This window comes from Notamacropus eugenii, chromosome 4 (assembly GCF_028372415.1).
Source record: "Notamacropus eugenii isolate mMacEug1 chromosome 4, mMacEug1.pri_v2, whole genome shotgun sequence".
In the NCBI taxonomy this organism is placed as follows: domain Eukaryota; kingdom Metazoa; phylum Chordata; class Mammalia; order Diprotodontia; family Macropodidae; genus Notamacropus; species Notamacropus eugenii.
The window spans coordinates 153159091-153177784 of NC_092875.1; the positions used below are offsets into that span (position 1 = coordinate 153159091).

At 36.7% G+C, this 18694-nt stretch overlaps 1 protein-coding gene across 16 annotated transcripts in view; it reads left to right on the plus strand.

Annotated features, from left to right (window-relative positions):
* STK3 (serine/threonine kinase 3) overlaps positions 1-18694 on the plus strand; it is a 548351-nt gene that overhangs the window by 46347 nt on the left and 483310 nt on the right. For 15 of the 16 annotated variants that reach the window (XR_011965838.1, XM_072603417.1, XM_072603412.1 and 12 more), the window contains 2 exons: positions 3799-3879; positions 14230-14358. Coding sequence is in view for 13 of the 16 variants with exons in the window: in XM_072603417.1 (XP_072459518.1) it covers positions 3799-3879; positions 14230-14358 (210 nt within the window). In the remaining 3 variants the exon portion in view is untranslated. The remainder of the gene's footprint in view (positions 1-3798; positions 3880-14229; positions 14359-18694) is intronic. The other variant, XM_072603416.1, reaches the window with a different exon arrangement.

Consider the following 18694-nt stretch of genomic DNA (forward strand, 5'->3'; position numbering starts at 1 on the left):
TCCCATGTGGTTTCATTGTGGGGAGACTACTATGGCCTTAGAACTGTGCCTTCCATATATATTATTACATCTGACAGTGACTCCAGAATGATGGAATTGCTATATGGAGAGGTAACTAGGAAGTAGTAGACACTTCGTTTTGTTGGTAGCAACTTAATCCTAGCATTTTCCAGGCACTCTGAATTAGATTACATCTGAACTCTCTGCCCATTTATACCTGAACACTGTCATTCATTTGCTACTACATACTTGTCATTGCTATTCTGCCTTCCATTCACTTTGTCTTTCTTCTCAATCATAGTATTAATTTAATTTAGTTGTTAGCATTAATTTAACCGTTGGCACTGTTGATACTTCTAGAAGAACTGAACCAAATTCATATTGGCATTCTTGCTTTAAATGAAACCCAAACATAAATAAGTTGTATTTGAATGGAAGAAAAGTTCCCAGGTTCTTCTAGAAAGTGAAAATAATGGAATTGGTTTCATTGCATTGATAAAGCACTAGACTTGGCATCAGGAAGTCTGGAGTTCCTCTGTTACAAGCTGTGTGAAATTTTCCTCTCAGCCTCATTTCCTCATATGTAAAATGAGGATAACAGCAGCATCTGTTCTATGGGATTATTGTGAAGTTGAAATGGGACAATATATAAAAAATGCTTTGTTAACCTAAAAGTGCTATAAAAATGTTATCTATTACTATTTACTACTACTACTACTTATGGGACATTTGGTCATCTTACTAGGTAGTACTCGTAATAAGTCTAAGTAAAAACACAAACTTGAAGATCATTGTAGATTACATGCTAACCTGTACTGTAAAGGATAAAGAAGTAGAGAAATTCTTTAAAGAACCTGACAGAAGCCTTCAGATTAAGTTACAATACACATTGGCACTTGTGAACTGCAAAGAAAAGATGGACTCAGAGACTGGTAAAAACTGTGTTAGAAAAAAAATGGTGTGAGATTTTGATTTAAAAGTTTTTTAGATTACTTAAAAACTTTGTACTTTGTACAGCATAAGTACTTTTAAAAGGAGAGAATGAGAAAGGATTGAATGCAGCAATCATGAAACCACATCATCAAAAATGAAATTGGCTGCATCTTAGCAGACAGGAAATGGCTGGTTATAGCTACAGTAGCCATTTCAGAATCAGCTGTTTACGGGCAGTCATATCATAGACTAGTTAGAGCAAGGGGTAAAATAAATAGCAAGTTAGGAGAAAAGATAAAGAGGAGAATACATTTCATTCAGTTACAGTAGTTCAAACAAGCTATTGGTGTTGAATAATAGGGTTTGGGCTAAAGTTTTGACTTCATCATCATTTCAAATCAGTTGTCACAAGTTGTCAAAAGAGCCCAGAAACTGTTCCACCCAGGCAGCACTCAATTCCTTAGTCAGGCCACTAGTGTACATATTCATTTGTAAAACATTACAGAATATGATAGTGAATAATTATGAACAGTATTGCTTCATACAACACCAAAAGGCGGTGGAGGGTAAGATCAGAAAGATTTGTGTGAATACTCTACTAAATCATATTGGCCAAAAACATTTATAATGAAACCAGAAAGGAAACTGTCAGACATAGGTAAAATAAAACCTAAATTAGCCTTAAATTTACCAATGTTTTTATAGCAATAATTGATCACAGTGATATGAGGAAGAGGAAAAGGTACTTAGGATAAAGCTGGAATGAGCGGCTAGATCAGACCATGTATACGTATTGATTCTGGGAGAGAAATAATTTTAAAAGCCTGGAGAGATTGATGAAAGAGGGGAAGAGATGAAATGACTGGAAAAAATAATGAATAGTATTATTATCAAAAAATTATTGAGCACTTACAAACCCAAATCATATGTCTACTTTTTTACCTTTATGAAATCTCCAAGACTGTAATGATTTTGAACATATACCTGCTTTAGTTTGATTTCACTCTATGGAAAAACTTTTTTTGGTTTCCTATTGCTGTATATAAATTCATGACTCTTGCCATTTACACACTCTTAGTGTTTGGCTTCATTCTAACTTCCTAGCATTATCTTATACTATTTCTAGACAAATTGTACTATTCTGTCAATGGTTTGCATCCTGTTCTTTCCTTTTGTGGGGTGTGTTCTCATCTTTTCATCTGCTGAAGTCCCTCCCTTCCCTCAGGACCCAAGACAGATGTCAAATAGTCTTTAAATCTTCACTGCCCTGGGTGAAAATTATATGACTGCTTCATAGCACATTTCTTGTTCTTCCTTTCTGGTGTCATAATTACTTTTGTGCATCTTTCATACCATTATATTATAAGCTGCCTAGGAAGCACCATCTCTTGTAATCTCTGTATTTCCAACATCTTGACAGTGCTTCATATATTGTAAATGTTTGCCTGGATCTGCTATTTTACGTGCAGAAGGAATTATTGGTATAGAAACTCATTTGCAGTTTATAATCTCGGAAAGCTTCCTGAGAGCTCTGAGAAGTATACTGACTTGTGTATGATCATACAGCTAGATTCAGGACTTGAACTCAGGTCTTCTTATTCAAAAGTATGGCATACTGTTTTTTCCTTGTACATAATAGATACTTAATAGATGTTTATTATCAAGCCCCAATTGTAAATGCTTTCTTCTTCTTCAAATTTTATTACAGTACTAGAGCTTTCTTTCACCTCTGCCACATTTTACTTTGCGTTATATTTGTTTGCATGACATTCCTCCTATTTGATTATGAACACCTTGAAAATGGAGACTTGGTTATCTTCATTTTTTGTGTCCCTTTTTGTGCTTAGCACGTTGTTTTATACATAACAGATACTTAATATTTTTTAATTGAATTTTTATTGAATTATAGGGTACCTTAGGATTTAGGGACTGGGTCAGAAGGTTAGTCATCCTTCAGTCTTTCTTCAGTCCTTAGTCTACTTCTATTCCTCTGTCCCAAAAATCCTAGATGAGGAGGGCAAGATTGGCTAGATGGGAGTCTAGAGTTCATTCTCAGTGTGCCCTCTCACTTTTCCTGTGCTACCATTCCTGGTTTGGTTCTCCCTTCCTGGTTCTCTTTCAGAGTATGGTGATCACTTTTTTGGCCTACTCTTCCTATATCCAAGATAGTTCCTAAAGCCTCATAATTTGAAATTTTAGCTTTTTTAGTCCCCCTAGCACCCAGAGGTTTGATCTACTTCGGAACAGCAAAATCCTTCCGGTTGTGTTTAGATAGGATATACCTGAGGACTGATAGAATTGTGAAACATAGATGGGATATAGGGGACCCTATTGGTGGAGCATGTAGGCAGGGTGGGCAATAGCTGGTTTGTAAATGAACCCTAGCTATTGGAAAATCAGATGAAGGTTGCCTTTATGATTAACTTTATTGTCAGTTTTTCTTGATTAGAATACTAAACCACATACGTACATAGTCATAGAATTGTGGAGTTGAAAGAGACCTCTGAGGTCATATATTTTAGCTCATGCCTAAGTTTGGAATTCCCTTGCTGCTTATGGATACTGATTGATTACTCAAAGCTTAAAAATAATAGATGGAATATGACTTTGTGTGTATGATTCATTCAAATATAAAAGAAAACACTAAATGAACTTAGAAAATTTAAATTTAGTTTAAAATTAAACTTTAAAAAATTTTTCTTTCCTTGTTCTCTAACTACAGAGCACTTTATAGAGTACATAGTCTTATTTTTGGCATTAGATACTTTTGCTTTTTTACTCACTAAATGACTTTTCATTGGCTATTTAGAATGCTATAAATTTAAAAAGTGATTTTAAATAAAATATTGTTTCTTATTTTATTAGCAAGCTAAAAAAGCTGAGCGAAGACAGTTTGACTAAGCAGCCTGAAGAAGTCTTTGATGTCTTAGAGAAGCTTGGTGAGGGGTAAGTACATGCAACTGTAAAAATTGTTTTCAGGAAAAGAACAAGATGAGTACTGAGAAATAGTCATCCAATATTAATATTTATACAGTTGTACATTGCTTGAATTGAAAATGTATTAAAGTTAAGATATTATGTTAACACCCATGCAAATAGAGGATGGGAATGACTAAATAGGCAAAAGATGGTGGGGAGAGCCTGTGGCAGGCAGAGGGGTAAGGTTAAGTTTTACCACAAGTTTAACATGAGTCAGCAATGTCCTGCTGTTGTGAAAAATGCCAACCAAAATAATTCTGCTATACTTTGCTTCCACTATACTTATAATAACCTTAATAAAAATTTTTATAAATACAGCTTAAATGGGATGTGGAGGAACTAAAGCAGGATGTAAGAGTAATGACAAGGATAATTAAAATGGAAAGTAGGTTTTAAGAGTACAGTTCAAAGAAATTAGTATTGTTTAAGTCTAGGGAAGAGAAAGCTTTTAAACTCAGGAATGCTAAACAAGTATTTTTCATATCTTTGGAAAACAAAACAAGTGGAAATTGACTTAAATTAAAATGACAAAGATTTTGATTAGACATAAGGAAGGAACAAATTGACTATTAGGAAAATAAAACCCTGCAATGATTCCTGAGAAGTTGAGCTTGGATATCCTAAAGAATGAAACACAAAAAATAAGAAAGAAAAAGTATTTTTTCAGTGCTTGCTATTTGCAAGGTGATATGAAAAGTATAAAGAATATGCAATACCCACTACAACTTCTTTTTCAAATCTTTTCATCCATTTTCACACCTCCCCAAATTCCTTCCTCCTCCACCCTCTCAGCTGAGAACCTTCACTCATTTCACTGAAAAAAAAATAAAAAAAAATAATTTGCTGAAAGCTTTTTCTTTCCTTCTGTTCTTCATTCCATGTCACCTTGATGCTTTCTGCCACCATCTCCTTTTTCACTCCTGTCTTACATGAAAAGATACTCCTTATACTTGGCAGGACTAATGTCTACGTGTACATGTACATGTCTCCTTCTGTTGCAGATTGCTTCCTCTGTCATACCTATTCTCTTGCTTAACTTCCTTCTCTCCCTGTTCACTGGCTGCTTGTAAACATGCCCACATTACCCCCTCATCAAAAATCTTCCCTTGGTCATCCATCCCCACTGTCTATCATTTCATGTCTCTCCTCCCTTTTGTAGCTAAACTTGAGAATATCATCTACAATCTTTGCTGCTACTTCCTTCCCTCTTATTCTCTTTTAAAGTCTTGCAGTCTAGCTTCTGACCTCATCATTCTGTTGAAACAGCTCCTCCAAAGTTACCAGTGATCTATTAATTGCCAAATCTAATGACATTTCATCATTCCTCATCTTTATTGAGCTCCCTACTGCCTTTCACATTGTTGATCACCCTTTTCTTCTTGATACTTTCTTCTTTCTAGGTTTCTGAGACAATAATGATAATTATTTATAACACTTATTTAGTGCTTTTAAGATTTACATTTTGATTTACCTAAGTTAACTCATTTGGTACATATAAGGACACTGAAGCACATACAGGTTAGGTGACTTGCCTAGGATCACATAGCTATTAGGTGTTTGATGCTGGATTCAGACTCAAATCTTCATTCCACCCTCTCTCCTAACCTCAAGCCGAATACTCCATATGCATTTTAAGCTTAACGTGTCCAAAACTGAACTCATTATCTTTTCCCCCTAAGTCTTCAGTCTTATGAACTCCCCTGTTGTAGATGAGGGTACCACTATTCAGTCACTGAGACTCAGTGTGTGTGATACTCGACTCCTCACTCGCTTTCCTCATTTATCCATGTCAGATTTGTTGCTAAGTCCTGTTGATTTTACCTTCATAACATCTCAAGTCTCTCCCTATTCTAATCCATCATCTACTTAGCTGTCAATAATATTACTAAAAGTGTAGATCTGACCATGTCATCACCCTATTAAATAAACTTCTATCACCTTTAGGACTAAAAATAAAACCTTCTCTTTGACATTAAAAGTCACTGAAAGCCTGGTCCTCTCCTACCTTTCAGATCTTAAAAAATTTTTTTTTTTTTACCTTATTCACTCCCGTGCACTTTTCAGTCAAGTGACATTGACCTTCTTGCTGTTCCTTACACAATGTGCTTGATCTCCTGACTATAGGCATTTTCACTGGCTGTCATCTATATCTAAATTCTCTCCTTCATCTTGAATTTTAGGCTAAGTCAAGTTTATTTGCTTCATTATTAGATAAAAGGGAACTTTTGAAAGGTTTTGAATAAAGGAACAAGATGATTAGTCCATTTTACAAAGAAGACTAGCATTCCTTGGAGAAACCACCTTGGTGTAATAGAAAGAGTATTGGACTTGGCATTAGAAGGCCTGAGTTCAAGCTATGGCTCTTAGTGTTTACTACTAGCAATTTAGTTTTCTCATATGAAAATGGGGATAGTAATATCTACACTAGTGATCTCATAAGGTTGCAAGGAAAGTACAAGTATACTTAGAGGTATTGTGGGTTTGGTTTACAGACTACTGCAATAAAGTGAATATTATAATAAAACACAAATTTTCTGGTTTCCTAATGAATATAAAAGTTATATTTACATTATACTATAGTTTCTTAAGTGTGCAATAGTATTTAAAAGAATTTACAAACCTCAATTAAAAAATATTGCTAAAAAAATGCTGTCACCTGAACTTTTAGTGAGTCATAATCTTTTTTGGCGGTGGAAATCTTGCCTTGATGTTGATGGCTTCTGATTGATCAGAGTGGTGGTTGCTGCAGGTTGGAGTGGCTGTGGCAATTTCTTAAAATAAGACAACAATGAGGTTTGCCCCTTCAGTTGACTTTTCCTTTCACTTGAATACTTAGAAGCCATTGTAGGGTTATTAATTGGGCTAATCTCACTATGGTTGTGTCTCAGGGAATAGAGTGACCTAAGGAAAGGAAGAGAGACTGGGAACAGTAGGCTGGTGGAGCAGTCAGAACACACACAACATTTATCAGTTGTTTGATGTCTTACATGGGTGTAGTTTGTGGCATCCCAAAACAATTATAATCATAACATCAAAAATCATAGATCACTGTAACAGATGTAATGATAATGAAAAAGTCTAAAATATTGCAAGAATTACCCTAATGTGATACAGAGACATGATGTAAGCACATGCTGTTAGAAAAATGGTGCCAACAGACTTGCTTGACCCAGGGCTGCCACAAATTTTCAATTTGTTAAAAATGAAGTGCAATAACATGAGGTATGCCAGTATTTTGAACTAAAGGGCTTTATAATGTAAGTTGTTAACTACAACAGCAAACATTTATTAAGTCCCTGCCCTCAAGGGATTCGCATTCTAATATCAGCTTATAAAAAGAAACTGAAAAGACATAGGAGGAGATAAAGAAATTGCCTGACTCAGGGACATGATGGAGGAATCAGCTTGTTCTGGAGCTGTTGAAACAGTGAGGGGCTGAGGTGGTTTCTGAGTCTTGAATTCCAGGGATTAAGTTATCTCCCAGGAAGAAGAGTTTTCTGGGACATGATGGAAGAGTCCTTAATCATCTGACAGTGACTCCCTGCTGCTTCCAGAGTCACACTCAAGCTCCTTTGTTGTGGTTCAAGGATTCTCTATCTTCAGTTTTGATATGCTTCATGGTTTGCCAAACTGGGCTGCTGAATATAACCTGCTCTTTCTTGACTCTTGCCTTTGCTTATGCTATGACCTGTTCCTGGGATGCCTTTCTTCCCTCTGTTTGTCTTTTACATTCGTAGTCATCCTTTTATTTTTATGTCATTATTTCTGGACATATCATCATTTGTAGCCATCATTTGTAACAAAGAACTTATAAAGAAGGGAAAAAGTTTATCAAAACCAAGTAAATATGCAATATTCTATACCCATTGTCTTCCAAGTCTGCAAAGAGAAGAGGGAGGTGCATTTTCCCATCTTTTCTCAGTTTCATATTGTTGCCCGGATTTTCGATGGGTCCTAACTGTTGCTAATAAATAAGCCAGCACAGGATACAGACATAGGAAAACTGCAGTATAATCACTCAGAGGTGTGATACATCCATCAGTAGGTCATAGATCCATATGTCTGATAGTTTGATAGGTGACATATATTTTCCCCTTCAAACTAAGTGAAACAAAAACAGTAACAAATAAGAAGACATACAGTTTGGTCTGTGCAAGCAGAGCATTGGAAAAAAACTACTTATTATGACAGAAGAAGAATGTGGCCTTGTTAGCATAGCCATTTACATTAGATCAAAGAAAATAGTGGGCAGCTATGTGGTGCAGTGGGTAGAGTTCTGAGTTTAGAGTCAGTGACACCTGAGTTCACATCTGACCTCTAGACAGTTACTAGCCATGTGAGCCTGGGCAAGTCACTTATCCTTTGCCTTAATCTACTAGAGACAGAAATGGCAAATCACTCCAGTATCTTTGCCAAGAAAACCCTAAATGGGGTCACAAAGAGTTGAACATGACTGAACAGCAACAAAAGCCAGTATCTTTAGCAGTAAGTCAGTTAATATGCATTTATTAAGCTTACTATGTGCTTTGTTATCTAAGATAAAGAGAATGGGACAGCTTTCTTGAACTATCAAAGTCCATTTATAAAGTGGCTAAGATGTGCCAGGCCCTGAATTAAACTCTTAGGGTTACAAATAAGAAAGACAGTCCTCATACTCAAGGAGCTTATAATCTAATGGGGGAAGACAAAACACAAAAAGAAGCTAAAAAGCCTGGGAAAATTACCCAACTTGGAGATATGGTGGAGAAATCATTCAGAAAACAGCCAGAGGAGAATTGAGTCCTATTTTGTTGCATGATTGTTGTCCTTTGTCTTTGAAGAGGACCAAAATGACATCACCATGATAAAGTGAAATATCAGTGTGTCCAACTGTAACTGATCAGACCAATATGAGCTCGGAATACTCTACCACATGTTGGGCACAGATAGTCCAGGTGAATATTTGGGGTGGATATCCCAAATTTGCGCATCCTGCATTTATTTTGTGCTGTCTCAATTCTGCTTTGCTCAAAGAGCACAGCACCTTTTCTGATGTGCGCATGCCATGCTGAGTAGTCCTGTGCCAGTGTCTTCCATGTCGCACAGTCAAATCCAGAGTTCCTGAGAGAGACCTTGAGAGTATCCTTGTATTGCTTCTTCTGGCCACTATGTGATTGCCTGCGCCATGCGAATTCTCCATAAAATAGTCTTTTTTGGCAAGTGTACATTTTGCGTTCGAACAACATGGCCAGCCCATGGGAGTTGTGCTCTCTGAAGCATAGTTTGAGTACTTGGCAGTTCAGCTCAAGCAAGGACTTAAGTGTCTGGTACCTTATCCTGTCAGGGGATCCTCAGAATCTTCCTAAGACGGTTCAAATGGAAATGATTCAGTTTCCTGGCATGGCACTGGTAGACTGTCCATGTTTCACAAGCATTTAACAATGAGGTTAGCACAATGACTCTATAGACCTTCAGTTTGGTAGTCAGTCTAATACCTTTTTTCTCCTAAACTTTTCTTCGGAAGCTCCCAAACACTGAGCTAACTCTGGCAATGCATGCATCAACCTCATTGTCAATGTGTGCATTCCTGGAAAGTACACTACCAAGGTAAGTGAATTATCCACAGCATTCAAAACTTCTCCATTTGTTGTAACCGATGGTTCCACATATGGATGATGTTGTGGTGGCTGATGGAGCACCTGTGTTTTCTTGGTATTAATTATTAGACCAAAATTAGCCTAGGTAGCAGAGAATTGATCCATTCTTTGTTGCATCTCAGCTTCAGAGGCTGCATTGAGTGCACAGTCATCTGCAAACAGAAAATCATGCACCAACACTCCCTCCACTTTGGTCTTGGCTTGTAGACTTTTCAGTATGGTAGTTGACCATGATGCCATGTTCATCCTCATTGAAAGCATTTGACAACGTGACTGAGAACATCATGCTAAAAAGCATGGGAGCAAGCACACAGCCCTGTTTCATTCCATTGGTGACTGGGAAAGCACGAGAGCACTGTGCACTGTCCAGAACCCAGGCAAACATGCCATCATGAAATTGACTTAAAATATTGATGAACTTCTCCAGGCAACCAAATTTTGACATAATTTTCCATAAGCCCTCATGACTAACAGTGTCAGAGGCCTTGGTCAGATCTACAGACGTTGTGTTTAGACCTCTCTTCTGCTCCTGGCATTTCTGCTGGAGTTGTGGGGCAGCAAACACCATAACAAGTGTTCCTCAGACCTTTCTGAAGCCACACTGGCTTTCAGGTATATGACCATCTTCCACATGAAGGATCAGCCTATTAAGGAGGACTCTAATAAGAATTTTGCCAGCAGTGACTAAGAGAGAGATCCCCCTCTCATTGTCGCAGAACAATCTATTCCCTTTACCTTTATAGAGATGGACAATGGAAGCATCCTTGAACTCCTGGGAGATAACCTTCTCTTGCCATATAACCTGGAAAATTTCAGTCAGCTTTTGTATGAGCAATGATCCCCCTACCTTGTAAATTCAGCTGGAATAGAATCAGCACCAGGTGCTTTGCCACATGAAAGGAACCTAAAGGCCCTCAGAACCTCTTCTTCAGTTGGAAGTTCAGCTAAGGAGGGATTGACTTCAACCTGAGGTAAATGGTCAATGGCCTCCGCATTGATTGATGATAGTCTGTTGAGAACACCATGGATGTGTTCAGCCCATCTCTCTAGGATCATGTCCTTATCACTGGTCAATGTAGCTTCATCAGCACTGAGTAGTTGTGATGCACCACAGGTTTTTGGTCCATAAGTAGCTTTCAGGGAATCATAAAAGTGCTTTGGATTGTTACTATCAGCATAAAAGTGAATTTTATCTGCCTTCTTACTGAGCCAGGAATCCTGCATCACTCTCAACTTTGCTTGTATTTGCTTTTGATGGAATTAAATGCTGCTTTCTTAGAGGTGGATGAACTATCCTGCTGGTAAATCCTGTGGAGTTCTCATTTTTCATTTAGCAGCTTCTGAATTTCCCCATCATTTTCATCAAACCAGTCTTGGTGTTTGTGAGTGTTCTGACCCAGATGAACAAATGCAGTAATGTACACCAAAACTCCTTTTCTGCTCCACTGCTGCCAACTGTGTGTTGGCTCAGCTTTCCTTCCAAGTTAGCAACAAACTGTTCATGCTCAGAGAAGAGCTCTAATTTGTTAACATTAATTTTTCTGGTAGTCATTTTGCTTTGGGGGCGGCACTTTTGATGAATGCAAATACTTAACTGGGAAAGGGTAAGTCTGTGGTCAGTCCAGCACTCTGCACCACACATTGCCTTTGTCACTTTCAAATCTTGTCTGTCTCTTCTCCTTACAATCACATAGTCTTATTAGATGCTAATGTTTGCTGTGAGGATGCATCCATGAAGTTTTTTTACATGGAACATTAGGAAGAAGGGAAAAACCGAAAGAGAAGTTTGCTTCCCTGTACTTACACATAGTAGTACTACATAATAAAAAATGGCAGATACAGGACAAAATGGAGTTAGTTATATCAGCTCTTGACAGATCACTTATCTCTTAAAAGTCTTTCAAAAATTTTTTTCTTCTTTCCATTTATATTGTTGTCATCATTGTGTATATTATTTTCCTGGTTCTGCTTATTTCACTGTCTATTAATTTATATAAATAATAGCATGCTTTAAATTCTTCCTATTATAGTATGATAAGATTTCATTATTTTCATGTAGAGCAGTTGGTTTAGCTATTCCCAATTTGGACATCTGCTTTGTTTCCGATTCTTTGCTACTGCAGAAACTGCTGCTATGAATGTTTTGGTGTACATATCATTTTTCTTTCTGTCTTTCACCTCCTTAAAGTACGTACCTAGTAGTAGGATCTGTGGGTCAAAGCCTATCCTTTTATTTATTTTTAAAAGATTTATGAAATAACACAAGCATTTCTATAACATAGAATAAAAGAGAAGATGGTTGCACATGAAACTGCAAATCTGTTATGTAAAGCCTATCCTTTTAAAAATGGTAAAGCCTCCATGAAATTTCCCCTCATTCCTCCTGTTGAAGATGACTCTGGATCTCATATATCCCTTGTATAAATTTTCACTTGGCCATTAGAACTTTAAATGTGAGATCTTTGGCCAGTGACCAGCCTGTGGACCTACTAGTGGAAGAACTAAATCATTTGCATCTTTACATTCTTCCTATAAATGAAACCATAAAAAAAGAAGTAAATTTAAGTTAAATGGAGAGATAACTTACAAGTACTTCATGTGGAGACAAATAAAGGAATTGAAGGAATTGGTTTTATCATGTGCCCAAAGGCAACAAAAAATATTATTTCAAATGTTCTGGTTAGTAATGCCCTTCCTGTCTTTTCAGGTTTTTTTTGCATTCCCCCCCCCCCCCCCATGTGCTCTGTAGTCTAGCTACACTGGCCTTCTAGCTATTTCTCACACACAACACTCTTATCTCCAGACTCCATGCTTTTTCATTCACTAGTCCCCATTCCCTGAATGCCTTTCCTTCTCCCATCCATCTACTGGCTTCCTTCAAGACCTTCAATTACCACCTTCTTTCTGTAATAGGACTTTTCCTTCTTTCTCACCACTAGTGCCTTTCCTATGAGATTGCTTTCCACTTACTCTTATACACACTCATTTTTTTGTCTGTCTGTCTGTCTTTCTGTCTGTCTATGTATGTATGTATGTATGTATCTATCTATCTGTGTAATCATGTATATATCTTGTCTATACAGAGTTGTTCTCATGTTGTCTGCCCCAGTAAAATGTGAGTTCCCTTTAGACAGGGACTGTGTTTTTGCCTTTCTTTGTATTCTTGGCACATTGAACAGTGCATGGCACATAAGATATTTGTTGATTGACTTTTGCTGATCTCATATTATAGAGCTCATGATAAATCTTTTCAAAAAGACCTCCATGAAAACAATAACAAATTATTCACAATATTGGTTATAAAGAATGTACATGTACAGAAATACAGTGAAGAACTCAATAAACATGCCTAAATTAAATCAGCATAGATTTTGCTGTCCTGTGACTTAAAGGTGAGAATGATAATAAAATAGATAATAAATAAGTTCTGCTTATTTGAAAAGTTGTAAAAGGATACATACTTCAGTTTAAATGCTCTTTCAGTATTTTAAAAAATAGTGTCTTATAGTACTTTAAGGGATTGACCTAGTGTTTTTATGTATTAAATCTGTTTCAGTCTTTTGATTTTCATTTTTTATCCTTCACTTTTGAGGCCCCAGTTCTATGTTTTCATCAGGAAACTTCCCATGTGGAAACTTTCTCTACCAATGTCAAAATTTTTGTCACTTACCTTCCTAGGGTTCCCTGGGGGCAATGTGTCAAGTGACTTACCCATGGTGACACAGGTAGTTTGGCTCAGAGGCAGGACTTGAACCCAAGTTTTTCCCTGACATGCTGTCTTTTCTTCATTTTTCATTTGTTATTGTTACTGTTGTTTTAGTTAACTCAGATCTTTATTTCTTGGAGTTTGGACTGTAAAGAAACTTCTAAAAATTCTTCCAGTTGGTACTAGTGCAGGACAGTTGGAACAGAGCTACTTTTTCCACCTCTGTGCTTTTTCTGGATTTTAGGTAGTTTGTTGAATTTTTAAAATGGGGAAGAGTTGGCCTGAGTTTGTGTGGGCAGAGACCAGGCATGGAAGTGGGAGCAGAGACATTTCCAGGGACTGTATGGACTGGGACTCTGATGATAAAAAGTTTTCAGAGGGTGGCCCATTTACTATGTTGATACCTGGTCCATGTCTGATTTCACCATTGGGAGGAGATGGGACACTTCTTGCTCTCATCTGACCAGAGTGTATGCTGACAGGGCAGGGGAAGAAACATGGGATCGGATGAATAACAAAGTAGTAGTTTTAAAAAAATAACTTCAAACCAACATAGAGAATGAAAACTTAAATCTTGACCCTTCATGTATAATAGGACCTTCCAACACTAATTGCTTTGGATGTACATTGTTAATACTGTATTTGTTTGAACTGATGTCTGTGTATTGATTTTCTCTATGTTTCCTAAATATGTGTGAGAAAGTATCATTATTAAATTGCTTATTCAGTTCAACTTAAAATAATAAAAGCAGTAACATCAAGAAGGCATACTTTGCAGTATTATAAATTCTCATTTTTATGAACTTAATTACTTGTTTCTCTGTTTTTCAAATCATGTTCATCTGGTGAATTTAAAAAAAATGGAAAAAATCCAATAAAACAAACATATGGAGGATAGAGATTTTATTTCTGATTAATATAACTACTAGAAAGGAGGAAATGTAATCTAGAAAATCTTTTTTATTTTCTTTTTAGATCTTATGGAAGTGTATTTAAAGCAATACATAAGGAATCTGGTCAAGTGGTGGCAATTAAGCAAGTTCCTGTTGAATCAGATCTTCAGGAAATCATCAAAGAAATTTCTATAATGCAGCAATGTGACAGGTATGAGTAGAATTACACTTACATTTTTTTATCCTCCCAACTGACACCATGCATGGGTATAACCGATGTTTGTATTATTGCCCATATAAGCATGTATGTATTGTCTTCTTAGATTCCTTACTATTTATTGTTTTGAATTGGGAGTTAAATCATTGAATAAGATGAGATAGAAATGGCATATCACATAAGGATTTTTGGTAATGGAAGCTTCTCATTCTTAAGGGGCATGATTTTTCTTGTTTGTTAAGCTTTTATTTTTGGGATATGTGTTTTATATTAACTTTGTCTATAAGGGGATGAAAATGGAGGGCTTACTGGAAGAATGGTGTTGCCTTTGGCAGAAATAGGAAAGTCTGGAAGAGTGGTGGGTTTGGGGGGGAGGGAAAGAGAATGTGTTCAGTTTTAAACATGTCAAATTTGAGATGTCTTTGGTTCATCTACTTTGAAATTTCTGTTAGGCAGGTGGTACTGCTGAAGCTCAGAGGGATTATTAGATATATCCAGTCCTACTGTCCCCTCTGAGATTTGATGGAGCACTGTGAATCATTTGTGTAGGAATAATATCTAAACTCATGCTATCTGATGAAGTCAATAAGAGATGAGGGCTCCAGGATAGAGTTTTGGGGAATACTCAAAGTTGGCAGATGTGATACTGATGATGAGCTATCAAAGAAAACTGAGGAGGGGGTCAGACAAGTATAAAGAGAACAAGAAGAGTGCAAAATCATAACAGTCCAGAGAGTAGAGTCTGTGTAGGAGTGAATGAGTCAGCAGTGTCACATGTAGCAGAGAGAGCAGGTAGGATGAAGAATGAGAAAAGGCAATTAAGACATCATTGGTAATTGAAAAAAGTAATTTTATTCGACTGATGATGTTAGATGCCAGACTGCAGAGCATTAAGAAGTAATTAAGAGGAGAGGAAATAGAGATAATGAGTGTAGGAATTATTTTTCTAGGATTTTGATGGTAAAGGGAGGAGAAACATAGGATGATGGTTTGAGGGGATGGTAGGTGAAGGGTTTTTTTTTTGTGGTTGAGGGAGACATGGGCATATTTGAAGGCAGTATAGAAAGAACTAGTAGAGAGGGAAAAGTTGAAGATTAGGGAGAGAGGGAAGATAGTTGAAGGGACATTATGCCAGAGAAGATGGAAAAGAAAGACTGAAATCGAGGCTATGTAAAGAAGGTGGCCTTGGTAAGGAGAAGTGCCACCTTATTATCAAACACTGGGGGAAAACAGGAGAGAGTGGGAGATGTCAAAATGTTTTGAGATGAAAAGAAGTAGAGAAGAGGGAGCTTATTGCATAATTTTATTCTGGAGAAGATAATGAAGGAACCTCGATTCATTTTTGACTGGTAAGAAAAAATTGGTTGTTAAGTCAGAAATAGGGAGAGCTTTTGGAACAAGCAATAATTCCATCTTAGAGTTCATGATATTTAGATGATATAATGATAGTTGAGGAGAATCTTTGCACCTCTGGTTATAGGAAAACACATTTCAGGGAATTCAGAGATGGGATAAGTAGGAACCTGTACTTTAAAAAGTCAAGAGAGTAAGTTAGCATCACAGTAACAGGTTGCTTTCAGGAACAAAATTTTGATAACCCCCAAATTAATAATTCTGGTGAGGAAGAAAATTCAGGGGAGTGGTATATAATACTACTAATGTTAAAAAATGTAGGAGTTGTAAGTTAAGACAACTAAAAAATGCAAAATATTTGCGGAAGTCCTCTGTGAATAATGCTAAAAGAAATACAACTAATTATGTATTGAAGCTGGTGTTGAATGGTAAATGCTGTGAACGGCTTTTTAGACTGATGTTAGAGTTAAGAGGAAAATGAAATAAAAAGTTACGACTATTGTTTTGATTGGATAGCATTTCAGTAATGGACAGTAGATAGGAGGCAGCACTTCCCTGAGTTTAATTTACTTTTTTCTTTGTTGAGCTGCAGTGTGATATAGTGGGTAGAGAGCTGTCTTTAGAACCAGGACCACTTGGATTCAGTTCCTGCCATTTACTGGGTGACTTTGGGCAGAGCACTTAACCTCTTAATGCTTTTAGCAACCCCTCAAAGATTCCAATTTGCAGAAAAGGCTGCATTGGTGGAGCAAGTTCTCTCATCAGGTCTTTTCTTACACCAGTTAAGTCACAGGTCTAGACCCTTTCCTTATCCAATTCTCTGCCAAGAAGAAAAATCTTCAGATTGATAAGGATAGAACAACATATAGATAGTGTGGAGTCAGAACCTAAGATGAATGAAGATTGTAGGATTTTAGATTTAGAGCTGTAAGGGGCCTTAGAGGTCATCAAGTACAATGTCTTTGCTTTTATTTAGATGAGAAAATGAGGCATAGAGAATTTAAGTGACTTGTCTAGGGTTACACATTTAGTAAGTGTCTAAGACAGAATTCAAACTCAGATCTTCCTGATTTCTTGTCTAGCATCATTTTACTCTCAAATGCCTTTTAGCAAAAAGGCTATGGCAACCTATTAAAAAGATTATATACTTTGATCAGGTTGGATTTATAGCAGAAATGCAGGATTGGTTTAATATTAGCAAAAGTATGATAAAACCAATAAAAATAACCATTTTATTAGTAGATGTTGAAAATGATTCTGACAAAATATAACACCCATTTAAAAATATATGAATATAGTCATTTGATAAACAGCATCTACCTAAAAACAACAGCTAGGATTAACTTTAGTGGAAAAATTCTAGAGAGCTTTACAGTAACATCACAGGTAATGCAAAGTTGTCCACTGTTGTCACTATTATCTTATTCTAGAAAAGTTAGCTGGTGCGGGAAGACAGATAAATTGAAGGCATAAGAATAGGCAAAGAAGAAACAAAATTATCACCTTTTCTAATGATATGATAGTTTACTTAAAAAGTCCTAGAAATTCACCTAAAATTAATTATAACAGTTCATAAAGCCATTAAAGTAGCATGATATAAAACAAATTCACAAAAATTATCAGTCTCTGTATGTTACTAACAAACCCATCAAGAAAAAAATTCAATTAAAAATAGTTATAGAAGTATACAATATCAGAGAGTCCATCTACTAGGATCTACCATCTACCATCATGCAGGATACATGCAGAAATTCTGTGATTATAAAATACTCTGGAGATGAAGTGGTTGCTCTCAATGAGTTCAAGTTACCGTGCTTGGGCAAACTAGGTTCTAGGGTATTGAAAAAATTTATGAATGTGGTTATTAAGCTGCTTTCAGTGTTAGATAAAATGCTTACTTAGTATTTGTTTTGTGCTAGATACTGGGGTTTCAAATGCCAATAAACATGGCAGTCTCAGTTTTCAAAGAGTTTCTATTTTAAAGGGCCCAAACATATAAAGGGGAAGTGGAAAAGGGAAGAGCACTTATCTAGCACCTTGATCAGGGGAGGCCGAAAATGGTATCAAGAGGCACTGGCAAGATAAGGCAAAAACTGACCTATTAGAGTCGAAGGTACCCAGTGACAGAGTCCAGAATCCAGGAAGTAATGGTCCAAGTAGAGATATGGAGTAGGTTAAAAATGAACTTTAAAAAACTCATGTAACATTAGTTTCAAAGGACTCCTGATGCAAAATGATCTAAACTTCCAGAGAGAACTAATGCACTTTGGGTGCAGAAGGAAGCATGTTTTCTTTCACTTTCTTAATTTTCCTTACTTTTTTCCTCCTTTGTCAGCATGGCAAATGTGGAAATATATTTTGTGTGACTTTTAAAGGCTGGTGGGTATTTCTTGTCTTCTAAGTGGATGGGGGAGGGTTGGGAGGGAGAAAGAGACTTGAGAGCTGAAATAAAAATTTTTTAAATTGAAAAAATTTTTATAGGAGAGATGGTACTGGACTGGCAAAAGACAAATATTTTCCTAATTTAGATGAAGGGAAGGGAGTGGATCCTTTAAACTGTAGCTCAATGCTGTTGACATTTAATCTTGGTCAAATTCTAGAATATATTTTTAAAAGGATTATCACTTGTCACTTAGGGAAAGAGTAATCACTCAGGCTCATCATGGGTTAATTAAGAATAGACCATAATAGACTAACATTGTTTCCTTTTCCTTAAAAAAACCCCAAAGAAACCAGTGTTGGCAAACTGGAAGAGCATAGTATAATTAAAAGAACTTGGAACCAGAGGGTCTGGGTTTGAATCATTTATTCCTTCCGTGACCTTGGGCAAGTCACTTTCCTCTTTTCTTGGCTCTGTTTCTGATTGTCTGGAGTTTGCTACCAAGCTTCAGCTGACCTTTCACCCTGGATCATCTTCTTGCTCTTGTGGCCCCCTTATCCCATTGGTGAGTTCTTCCCGGGGTCTCCATTTTGGGGG